General features: G+C 39.9%; 1 protein-coding gene across 1 annotated transcript in view; it reads left to right on the top strand.

The window, feature by feature from the left end:
* Nucleotides 1-12,500, top strand: part of LOC126982028 (uncharacterized) — a 140,277-nt gene that overhangs the window by 123,332 nt on the left and 4,445 nt on the right. Inside the window, exons 10-12 of the mRNA XM_050833747.1 lie at nucleotides 1-156; nucleotides 5,917-6,369; nucleotides 10,359-10,540. The exon at nucleotides 1-156 is cut by the window's left edge and continues 1 nt beyond it. Of these exons, the coding sequence (XP_050689704.1) occupies nucleotides 1-156; nucleotides 5,917-6,369; nucleotides 10,359-10,540 (791 nt within the window). The remainder of the gene's footprint in view (nucleotides 157-5,916; nucleotides 6,370-10,358; nucleotides 10,541-12,500) is intronic.

Here is a 12,500-nt window from a genome sequence, read left to right as displayed (position 1 = left end):
GCCGCGTGGTGGGCGTGGGGGCTCGGCGGTGGCGCAGGGACAACGCCTCGCTGGTGGTGAACCCGGTACAGCGGCAGGACGCGGGGCTCTATACCTGCCTTGCCAGTAACGTGGAAGGTGACGGACATTCCAACGCGGTGCTGCTGAAGGTCGCCCGTGAGTAAGGTTAAGATTTTCGTCTGGTAGTAGAATCTTGTGTTTTGGTTTGACTTTCTTTTACAGTGGTCGTAAGTCAAGAAAAGCGGTCGTAAGTTAAGAACAGCGGTCGTAAGTTAAGAACAGCGGTCGTAAGTTCAGAACAGCGGTCGTAAGTCAAGAAAAGCGGTCGTAAGTTAAGAACAGCGGTCGTAAGTTAAGAACAGCGGTCGTAAGTTAAGAACAGCGGTCGTAAGTTAAGAACAGCGGTCGTAAGTTAAGAACAGTGGTCGTAAGTTAAGAACGATGGTCGTGGTGGAGTTTGTTTCTGTAAGACCTTTTGTTCCGATGTTTTATGGAAGCAAATGAAGATGAACGCGAGAGATGGATCGATGAAGGTCGCAAAATAAATGTAGAAATGAAGAACGGACATTAAATATATACGTAATGACCGCAAAGGAAATATATACAGGTACACATTAAAACATCATCATCATCACCATTATCATCATCTCCTTCACTCTCATTTTCTTCATTTTCACTCTCTTTTCTTCCCCTTCTTCACTCTCCTTCACTTTCACTTATTTCATTTTCACTTTCCTTACCTTCACTTTCCTCCCTTTATTTTCTTTAGCCTCTTCACTTTCATTTTATTTACCTTCTTCATTTTCTTCACTTTCGGTTTTTTTGCTTTGTTCTTCATTTTCTTCACTTTCATTTCAGTTACCCTCTTCATTTCCATTTTCTTTGCTTTCATTTTCTACACTCCTAGCCCACCGTATAAGTCTTGGTATTAAACTCTTCTTATTTCACTAACTCACTCACTCACTCACTCACTCTACCCCTATACTTACTCTTATTAAGGAACACAAAATAAATCTATACATATCAGGCACCCGGATAAAATATATAAATAATAGTAACATTAAATAATCTGTACATAGAGAAAGCAAAAGAAATCTACACATAAACAATGGAAAACAAAACTACACATATAAAAGCATAAATAGATATCCAAAAAACTAAAAAATAGCTCGTCTCTGTCTTAAGTTTCTCATATCACTAAGTCAGTCATATATAGATTAAGTCAAGTATATTTATCAGTTGTTTGCTAAGTCTTTTTTTTCTATCTTTTCTTCTTACATTAAAATAGATCAACAGAAAACAATAAAACAAATAGCTCGTCTCTCTGTCCTAAGTCACTCATATCACTAAGTCAGTCATATATAGATTAAGTCAAGTATATTTATCAGTCATTTGCTAAGTCATTTTTCCTTTTTCCATCTTTTCTTCTTACACATTAAAATTCATCATATTCCATTAATTGCCCATTGTATAAGTCTTGGGATTAAACTCTTCATATTTCACTAACTCACTCGTTCACACACACACTCACACACACACACACACACACTCTCTCTCTCTCTCTCTCTCTCTCTCTCTCTCTCTCTCTCTCTCTCTCTCTCTCTCTCTCTCTCTCTCTCTCTCTCTCTCTCTCTCTCTCTCTCTCTCTCTCTCTCTATCCATCTATCTATCTATCTCTTTATAAATTTTTGTCTCTCCTTTGTTTTCTTTAATTCTTTATTTTCTTTCTTCCTTTCTTTGTATTTCCCCCGTTTTACTTATTTGATTATCTTATTTTTTTTCCTTTCTCTTTGTTTCTCTTTCTTAAAAACTTCGTCCCTCTTCTATTCAATATATCAACTGTCACTCTCACTCATTCACTCACTCAATCACTCACTCTTATTCTCATCCTAACCTTTACTCCTACTTTTAAACTTTCATTCTCAATCTCTTTCACTCACTCACTCATTCACTCTTACCTCCACTTTCCCTCTCACTCACTCACTCACTCACTCTCACTCTCTCTCCCATGTGCATCGTGTCGGTAATTAGATCTTTTCCCGCCGCCGCGCTAATGACCCCATCACTCAGGTCCAATTACTATCACCTGCAAAACACACCTGCGACTATCAATAAATCTCAGGTAATGTTATTGGCCGGCACCTTCCGCTTCATCACCTGTCCCGCCTCACCTGTTCCTCCCTTCATTAACCTTTCACCTCTTGAAGCATAGGACATTAACCACTCGTAAATCTGATGTTAGTTTTAAGGCTTATGTAAACTATTAGAAGGATGACTCTTGTCTCTATCTATCTATCTATCTATCTATCTGTCTATCTATCTATCTGTCTGTCTAACCTAACCTAACCTAACCTAACCACTCGTGAATCTGATGTTAGTTTTAAGGCTTATGTAAACTATTAGAAGCATGACTCTTGTGTCTGTGTCTATCTATTTATCTATCTATCTGTCTATCTATCTATCTGTCTGTCTAACCTAACCTACCCTAACCTAACCTAACCACTCGTAAATCTGATGTTAGTTTTAAGGCTTATGTAAACTATTAGAAGCATGACTCTTGTCTCTATCTGTCTATCTACTTATCTATCTATCTGTCTATCTATCTATCTGTCTGTCTAACCTAACCTAACCTAACCTAACCACTCGTAAATCTGATGTTAGTTTTAAGGCTTATGTAAACTATTAGAAGCATAACCCTGGTGTTTATCTGTCTATCTATCTATCCATCTATTTATCTATCTTTATTTTCATCTTCTTTTTAAACCTTCTGTCTCTTTTTTTTCTTTTTTTTCTCCTTTGTATTTACTTTTTCATTCTCTCTTTCTATGTTGGTTTTTTTCTTCTTTTTTTCCTTATTTGTCTATTTGTCTGTCTATCTTTCTGTCTGTCTGTCTACCTATCTCTATCTTACTTCGTTTCTCTTTAATTATCTTTTCTTTATCTTACTTTATTTTACTTAGATTTTCTTTGTCTAACTTACTTTACCTGTTTTTCAACCTCTCTTTATATCTATCTATCTATTTATCACACACTCACTTACTTATCTACTTACTAACTTAATCAAACAGTCAATTCAATCACTCAATCAATCAGTCAGCCAGTTAAGTCAATCAGTCACTCACTCAATCTATCTATCTATCTGTCCATCTATCTATCTATCTATCTATCTCTCACCTGTATTCCTAGTCACCTGTTGAGCTCATTATAACCTTTAGTCTTTTAACATAAACCAATTCTCTCGTTAAACCAGTCTGTCGTTAAACCCGTTATGCTATATTTTCTTCGTTAGGCGTTTGGGAAGTTGATAATTCTGGATGGTACTTGTTTTTGTTGTTTTCTTGATTGTTTTGTCTTGTTTTCTTGTTTTGTTTTGATTTGTTTTGTTTGGTTTGGTTGTTTATTGCTAGTTTTGTTACTTTGTTACTTTTTTATTTTCTTGGGTTGTTTTGATTTTCTTGTTTTGTTTTGTTCTGTTTTCTTCTTTTGTTGTTTTGATTTGTTTTCACACATGTTCACTTTTTGCCCATTAACCCGAATGTTACTTAGTTGTTTTTATTTCCTTAGGTTGTTTTGTTTTTCATGTTTTGTTTTTCTTTTCTTTTTTGTCTTGTTTTGTTTTGTTTTGATTTTTTCTCACACCTGTTCATCTTTTTCCTCATTTACCTGGATGTTACTTTTGCTCTCATTTACTTAAGTTGTTTTGTTTTCTTGTTTTGATTTGTTTTCTTTTGTTTTGCCTTGTTTTGTTGTTTTGTATCACCTGTTCACTTTTTGCTCATTAACCTGGATGTTACGTTTGCTCTCATTTACTTAAGTTGTTTTGTTTTCTTGCCTTGTTTTGTTTTCTTTTGTTTTGTCTTGTTTTTGTTTTGTTTTGTTGTTTTGTTTTGTTCTATCTCACACACGTTCATCTTTCTTTGCTAATCAACCCTTTTTGTTTTTATTTTCTAATGTTGTTTTGTTTTTCTTGTTTTGCTTTCTTGTTTTGTTTTGTTTTCTTTTCTTTTCCTTTGTTTTGTTCTATCTCTCACCTGTTCATCTTTCTTTGCTAATCAACCCTTTTTGTTTTTATTTTCTAATGTTGTTCTGTTGTAGTTTTTTTGCTTTCTTGTTTTGTTTTCTTTTCTTTTCTTTTCCTTTGTTTTGTTCAATCTCTCACCTGTTCATCTTTCTTTGCTAATCAACCCTTTTTGTTTTTATTTTCTAATGTTGTTTTGTTGTTTTTCTTGTTTTCTTGCCTTGTTTTGATTTCTCTCGCACCTGTTCACTTTTTGCTCATTAACCTCTCACCTGTTGGAGCCTAAAGCAATTACTGCCTCATTTACCTGTCGCTTATTTTTATTTATTTTTGTTTTTCTTAATCACTTCGTCCGTCAATGATTTTTTTTTCTTTTTTTTCGTTTGTTTCTACCTGTCTGTCTGAACTTAATTAACTTTTTACCTCTCTCTCTCTCTCTCTCTCTCTCTCTCTCTCTCTCTCTCTCTCTCTCTCTCTCTCTCTCTCTCTCTCTCTCTCTCTCTCTCTCTCTCTCTCTCTCTCTCTCTCTCCTCTTCCATCTTCTCTCTTCTCTCTTCCTTCTCTCTTCCTTTCTTCCCCTTCATCTTCCCTTTATCTCTTCATATATCTCTCATTTATCTCCTTCTTCCTCTCCCTCTCTCTCTCTCTCTCTTTATCTATTTCAATTTGTATCCATCTCTCTCTCTCTCTCTCTCTCTCTCTCTCTCTCTCTCTCTCTCTCTCTCTCTCACCCACTCTCTCTCTCTCTCTTCTTCCCCGTCATCTTCCCTTTATCTCTTCTTATATCTCTCATTTATCTCCTTCCTCTCCCTCTCTCTCTCCCTCTTTATCTATTTCAATTTGTATCCATCTCTCTCTCTCTCTCTCTCTCTCTCTCTCTCTCTCTCTCTCTCTCTCTCTCTCTCTCTCTCTCTCTCTCTCTCTCTCTCTCTCTCTCTCTCTCTCTCTCTCTCTCTCTCTCTCTCTCTCTCTCTCTTTCAGTTTCTTTCTCTTTCTATCTTACATCTTCTATCTCTCTCCCTATCTCTTCCTTTCTTCCTTTCTTTCTTCCTTTCTTTAATAGCCTTTCTTCTTATAGTTAAACTTTCTCTATCTTTATCATCCTCCCTCCTCCTCCTCCTCCCCTTCTTCCCTTCCTCTCTTCCTCATCTTTGCTCCTTCCTCTCCTCCACTTCTTTCCTTCCTCCCCTTCTTCTTAATCTCCCCTATATCCATCCCCTCTTCCTCCTCCTCCTCATCTTCCCCTCACAATCTCCATTACTGATTCCATTCATACCCAATCTACCCCTAACACGCCATCATCTCCTCTCATCCTCTCTTCTACCTCCCCTTCTTCTTCGTCCCCTTCTTCTTCTTCTTCCCCTTCTTCTTTCCCCTATCAATCAAGCCTCAGGTAACGAAGGTGGGCTCAAGGTGCAGGTGTGATCGACAGCGACTCCCAGGTGAAATAGTAATTAATGATAGCTGATAAGGAGGAGGAGGAGGAGGAGGAGGAGATGGTGGTGGTGATGGAGAGGAACGAGAAGAAATATAAGTAGAGTAATAGTAGTAGTAGTAGTAGTAGTAGTAGTAGTAGTAATAGTAGTAGTAGTAGTAGTAGTAGTAGTAGGCGATGAAAAAATGGAGAAAAAAGAGAAAAAAAAAGAAAAATTGTGGATAACTGGATGTCTGTCTGTCTATCTGTCTGTCTGTCTGTCTGTCTGTATGTATATATGTATGTATATCTATGTATACTAACACTCCCTCTCTCTTCCTCCCCTCCTTTTCTTCCCTTCTCTTCCACTAACCTCTCCCCCTCTCCTCCCCCTCTCTCTTCTCCCTCTATTCCACTCTATCCTACCCCACTCTTCCTCCTCTCCCTTTCCCTCCCCCTACCCCTCTCTCTCTCCCACCCCCAGACAAGCCCTACTGCACCGGCACCCCGAACAAGCACCTGGTGGTCGCCGCGCGGGACAACATCACGTTAACCTGCCAAGTAGAGGCTGTACCTGACGCCCTAGACTTCACCTGGCGGATGTTGTCCCCACCTGAAATCACACTGAAGGAGGAGGCTGGAGGAGGAGGAGGAGGAGGTCACCCAGGCTACCCTCCACCAATCCCAAACCTCAATGACCTCCCCAAATTCTCCCCAGCTACCAACCCTTGGAAGCTCCCTGGTTCTGGGGTGATGGGGAGCGCTGGGGAGGACGAGGGTGAAGGTGGGGTGCTATTGCGTCATCGCGTGGACTCTGCTTCCCCTACCAAGTCCTATGTGACACTGAACGCGCGGGGTCCGGTCCAGGTTCTGTGTTATGCTAAGAATCGCGTCGGCAGAACCAGGGTACCATGCACCTATACCCTGTCTGTTGTGGGTAGGTAGACATTAGTGGGTCCTGTGTCTCCTCTCCTTTTCTCTTCTATGTTTGAGTTTGTGTTTAGTCATTGTTTAGTGTTTATATTTCTCTTCTATCAATATTTGGGGAGTCTTCTTTCTCTTCTTCTCCTTTCTCTTTTTTCTCCTTTCTCTTCTATGTTTTATTTTGATTGAAGTAACTGTTCAGTGTTTATATTTCTCTTCTATTCCTATTTGGCGAGTCTTGTATCTCTTCTTCTTCTTCCTTTTTTTCTCCTTTCTCTTCAACATTTTCTTGTATATTACTGTTTAGTGTTATATTTCTCTTCTATCAATATTTGGCGATTCTTGTGTCTCTTCTTCTCCTTCCTCTTTTTCTCCTTTCTCTTCTACGATTCTCTTTTTCTTCAACCATTTCCTTTCCTTGTACAAAGTCTCATTCTAGCAATTCTTCTCTTCTCCTTTCTCTTCTTCTCTCTCCAATGTGGAATCAAAATGTCTCTTCTTCATTCTCTCTCTTCCACTCTCTTCTACCTTCCTCCTTCTCCTCTTCCTCTTCCTTTCTTTCAATTTCCTTCTACTTCGTTCTGACTTCCTTCTTCTTCTTTTATATATGAGAGAATTCAAACTGGGCATTCTTCCTTTACTTTCTTCTTCTACAATCTTTCTTCCTCCTCTTCCTCCTTTCTCTTCCTCCTCCTCCTCTTCTTTCCATTCTTCTTCCTTGTCCAAATTCCCAAGCCTCACCTCTCCTCTTTTCTTTCTCTTCTTTTATATCAAATGTAAAATCTAGAATGGCCATCCTTCTTCCTCTTCTTCTTCCTCCTCCTCCTCCTCCTCCTCCTCCTCCTCCTCCTCCTCCTCCTGCTGGACTGTGATTGCTTCCGCTGACAAGAAAGTGCTGTCCGAACTGCCTGTCTAACTGTCTAAAAAGTCCCCCTGTTAAAATGTTTGTCTGTTTTTCCTGTCTGATTCTTTACCTGTCTATTCTTACACCTGTCTTTTTTCACCTGTATTTTCCTGTCTAATGCTTACCTCTATTATTTTCCTCTATTAATTTTCTTTTTTCCCTGTCTTTTTCCTGTCTAATTATTACCTCTATTATTTTCCTCTTTTAATTCTCTTTTTCCCTGTCTTTTTCCTGTCTAATTCTTACCTATATTATTTTCCTCTTTTAATTTTCTTTTTTCCTGTTTTTTTCCTATCTGTCTCTTTTTCACCCGTCTATTTTTCCTGTCTATTTTTTTACCTGTCAATCAATTACTCTTTTTTAACCCTACCTGTCTTTTTTTAATTATTGTTTTTCTACCTGTATTTTGTCACCTGTTTTTTCCTGTCCAATTTTACCTGTTTTTCCGTCTTTTTTCACCTGTCTGTCTTTTTACCTGTCTATCAATTACTGTCTTTTTAAACCTACCTGTCTTTTTAATTGTTTTTTTCTACCTGTATTTTTTTCAACTGTTTTTTCCTAATTATTTTTAACTATTTTTCCGTCTTTTTTCACCTGTCTTTTTTTCCTGTCTTTTTTTAATTGTTTTTGTCTACCTGTCTCTTTTCCACCTGTCATTTTTCCTGTCTATTTTAACTTTTTTTGCTTGTTTTTGTTTTAACTTTTTTAACTGTCTTTTTTTGCTTTCCTTTTTAATAACTGTCTATCACCTGTTTTTTCCTACCTGTCTTTATCCTGTCTTTTTATTAGCTTTCTTTTTCAACCTGTCTCTTATTGTCTTTTCCTACTTGTCTTTTCCTGTTTTCTTATCATTCCTGTCTTTTTTTCCTCTTTATTTTCATCTATCTGTCTATTGCTGTCTAATTTTACCTGTCTATCTCTGTCTGTCTATTATTGTCTATTACTATGATCTATTATCATCACTGTCTATCTAAAAATGTGTGTCTACTTTGCACTCTTATTTCCTGTCTGTCTGTCTGTCTGTCTGTCTATCTGTCTGTCTGTCTGTCTGTCTGTCTGTCTGTCTGTCTGTCTATCTGCCTGTCTGTCTGTCTATCTGTCTGTCTGTCTATCTGTCTGTCTGTCTGTCTATCTATAAACTATCTCCCTCTCGTGTGTTTTTATTTGTTTTTCTTCCTTTAGTTATTTATTTTCTTTTTTTTCTTCTTTTTTGTTTTCTTTTTTTTTTTACTACGAATTGAAATAAAGTTAAAAAAAAAAAGTTAAACCAATAAAACGAGAAAGACAACGAGTGTAAGATTCCCCAGTGCTCTCTCTCTCTCTCTCTCTCTCTCTCTCTCTCTCTCTCTCTCTCTCTCTCTCTCTCTCTCTCTCTCTCTCTCTCTCTCTCTCTCTCTCTCTCTCTCTCTCTCTCTCTCTCTGCGTGTGACGGTTAAAGAAACGAAGAGAAAAAGAGAGAATGGGAAAGAAAGAGGAGGAGGAGGAGGAGGAGGAGGAGGAGGAGGAGGAGGAGGAGAAAAGAGGAGAAAAGTAAACAATAAGAAACAAGCTGAAGGGAATCACAAACAAACAAACAAGGAAACAAACACACACACGAACAAACAGAAATTAAAGAAAACGAGAAGACGGACCAACAAAAAACGGGAAGAAAGAAAGAAACACACACACACACACACACACACACACACACACACACACACACACACACACACACACACACACACACACACACACACACACACACACACACACACACACACACACACACACACACACACAAAAACTCGTCCGCTTCTTCCTGTGTCTTTTCCTCTTCTTTTTCTTCCTCCTCCTCCTCCTCCTCCTCCTCCTCCTCCTTCTGGTTGAGGAGGAAACGGAGGAAAAATCTCCCAAACACTCCACAAAGACAAGATACAAAGACTCTCTCTCTCTCTCTCTCTCTCTCTCTCTCTCTCTCTCTCTCTCTCTCTCTCTCTCTCTCTCTCTCTCTATATCTCTCTAACATCTTGCTCTTTTTTGGGGTGTATGTCAATTCAAGGAGAGAGAGATACAGCAAGCACGATTTCCTCCTCCATCTCTCTCTCTCTCTCTCTCTCTCTCTCTCTCTCTCTCTCTCTCTCTCTCTCTCTCTCTCTCTCTCTCTCTCTCTCTCTCTCTCTCTCTCTCTCTCTCTCTCTCTCTCTCTCTCTCACGGGAAAATATTAAGCCCAGGAGAGAAGTTTTTTCCTCCCTCCCTTCCTCCCCTTCCCTCCCTTTTTTCTCTCTTCTCTCCCTCCCTCCCCTCCTTCCTTCCTCCATTCTTTCCTCTCTTATTTCCTTCCTTCCCTCCCTTCGCGTATGTTACATGTTAGGGAAAAAAATATTGGAGGAGTTTTTTTCTCTCCATCTCTATCTCTGCCTGTCTATCTGTCTATCTATTATTTGTTTGTTTGTTTGTTTGTTTGTTTATTATGTTTGTGTATGGTTCTAATTATTTTGTATTCTTTCTCTTCCTTTCCCTTCCTTTTCCTTCCCTTCCCTTTCATTTCATTCCCTTGCTTTCCATTCCTTTCCCTTCCATTCCCTTCCATTCCTTTCCTTTCTCTTATATTCCCCTTCTTTTCCTTCCTTTCCCTTCCTTTTCCTTCCCTTCCCTTCCTTTCCCTTCCCTTCCTTTCCTTTCCTTTTCATTCCCTTTCATTCACTTCCCTTCACTTCCCTTCCCTTTCTTTTCCTTCCTTCCCTTTTCATTCCCTTCCCTTCCCTTCCCTTCCCTTCCTTTACCCTTCCTTTCCCTTTCCTTACCACTCCATTTCCCTTCCTTCCCCTCTTTTTCCATTTCCTTCCCCTTCTTCTTTCTCTCTTCCCTCTTTCTCTCCCCTTCCCATTCCTCCCCTTTATTTCCCCATCCATTCCCTTTATATCCTCCCCCTTCCTCTCCTCTTCCCCTTCATTTCTCTCAACCCCTTCCTTCTCCCTTACTCTTCCTCCCCACCTCTCCTCTCCCCTGCCATTCCTCCCTCCTCTTCTCTCTCCTCTACACTTCCTCCCCACCTCCCCATACTAATCCCTCTCTCCTCTCTCCCCCCTCTTCACCCCCCACCCACCCCGCCCCCCAGAGCCCCCTCAGCCCCTCCAGAACTGCAATATCACCACAATCTCCGAGGCGCTGCTGGAGGTAAAGTGCGACGCCCACGCCCGCGCCCACGCCCATGCCCACGCCCCCCACGCCCCCCCGCAGCTGTCCCCCAGTGCCAGCTTCGTCCTGTCCCCCGAAGCGAGTGCCAAAGCCAACCTGGAGGTGAGGTGGACCACGTTTTTTTTATTTTTTTATTTCGGGTATATTTTATTTATTTGTTCCTTTACGGTTTTATTTGGTGTATTTTTGGTTACTTTTGTTTGTTTATGATTTGGGGGAAGGTTGTTTTTCTTTTATTTTGAGTTTCTTATTTTGGGTTTAAATAAGAGGATTTCAAGTAAGGGGGGTTTAAATAGGGGGTTTAAATAAGAGGAGTTCAAGTAAGGGGGGTTTAAATAGGGGGGCTATATAATGGGGTTTAAATAAGAGGAGTTCAAGTAAGGGGGGTTTAAATAGGGGCGAGAATATATGTTGTGTGTGTGTGTGTGTGTGTGTGTGTGTGTGTGTGTGTGTGTGTGTGTGTGTGTGTGTGTGTGTGTGTGTGTGTTTGCTAATGTAATAATGAGATGAATTAAACACGAATATAAATAAAATAAACACGAGATAAAAAAAACATTAGTCATGGCGGACGCGTCGAGGTGTTTCTCCGGCAGGTAAACAAACACACAAACAAACAAACAAACAAACAAACACGAAAAACAAACAATAAAAACACACACACACACACACACACACACACACACACACACAAACAACAAACAAACAAACAAACAAACAAACAAACACAATTAAAAAGCCAGCCTTTAAAATAATTGCCATAAAAAACACCAAAAAAAACACGCCAATAAATAAATTAATAAAACACCCCAATCACCTGCAAGTCGTAACGTTGATTACCTCAGGCGAATTACTCTTGTCTGTGTGTGTGTGTGTGTGTGTGTGTGTGTGTGTGTGTGTGTGTGTGTGTGTGTGTGTGTGTGTGTGTGTGTGTGTGTGTTTGTTTTGATATGGTTTAGCTTTTAATTCCAGTGTGGTGTTTTTTTGCCATTCAATATTTTCAGTAATTTCGTGTTTTTTTTTGTGTGTGTGTGTGAGTTTGTTTGTTAGGAAGTCAGTAAGTCAGTTAGAACATATTTAATTTCTTAGTCAGTCAGTCAGTCAATCAGTCAGTCAGTCAGTAAGTCAGTCACTCAGTCAGTCACACACATATTAACTTTATTTTCTTTACTGTTTCCACGAGTTCATTTAAACATCAACAAAACAAACAAAAATTCATTATTTATTTTCATTCATCAACTTACTCATCAATCAGTCAATCAATTATTTTTTTCATTCACTTATTCCTTTCCTTTCGTCTTCTTTTTTAATCCTCTTCCTCTTCTGTGTCTTTCCCCTCCCTCTCCTCCTCTTTCTTAACCCTTCACACACACACACACACACACACACACACACACACACACACGTAGGAATATGAACAAAGAGAACGAGAAGAAAAAGAAGAAAAAGGAGAAATATAACACAAGAGAGAGAGAGAGAGAGAACAATGATAAGACCACAGGTAGATCTCATCACTTTCCCTCTCGTCTCACAGGTGTGTCTTGGATCTAATTAGTCATTTTCCCCGCTTGAGGTGTCGTGTGCGAGTAATTAATTTCTTTTACCTGCCTCTTCACACCTGCTGCCTCTGTCTAATTACTTATTTATGCGTCCCGCTTCTAATGACGGTGGCGTAACAGAGGGGACCCAGGTGTGTGAGTGTGGGAGAGAGGGGAGGAGGAGGGAGAGTGGAAGAAGGGGGAGAGAGGAGAGAGGAGAGAACAGGGAAGAGGGGGGGAGAGAGGGTCTGTGTTTTAGGGGTCTACGGGGGGAGAGGAGGGGAGGAGTCTGAGGGGAGAGGGGGAAGAGGAGGAAGAGGGGGGGAAGAATGGGGAGGGAGAGGAGGAAGAGAGGGAAGAAAAGGGGAGAGGGGGTCTGTGTGTGTGTCTGTGCCTGTGTGTGTGTGTGTGTGTGTGTGTGTGTGTGTGTGTGTGTGTGTGTGTGTGTGTGTGTGTGTGTGTGTGTGTGTGTGTGTGTGTGTGTGTCTGTGTGTGTGTGTGTGTGTGTGTTTGTGTCTGTGTGTGTG

This window comes from Eriocheir sinensis, chromosome 50, assembly GCF_024679095.1.
Source record: "Eriocheir sinensis breed Jianghai 21 chromosome 50, ASM2467909v1, whole genome shotgun sequence".
NCBI lineage: Eukaryota > Metazoa > Arthropoda > Malacostraca > Decapoda > Varunidae > Eriocheir > Eriocheir sinensis.
Note: the sequence above shows the minus strand (reverse complement) of the source record. Positions and strands in the feature narration are given on the sequence as shown.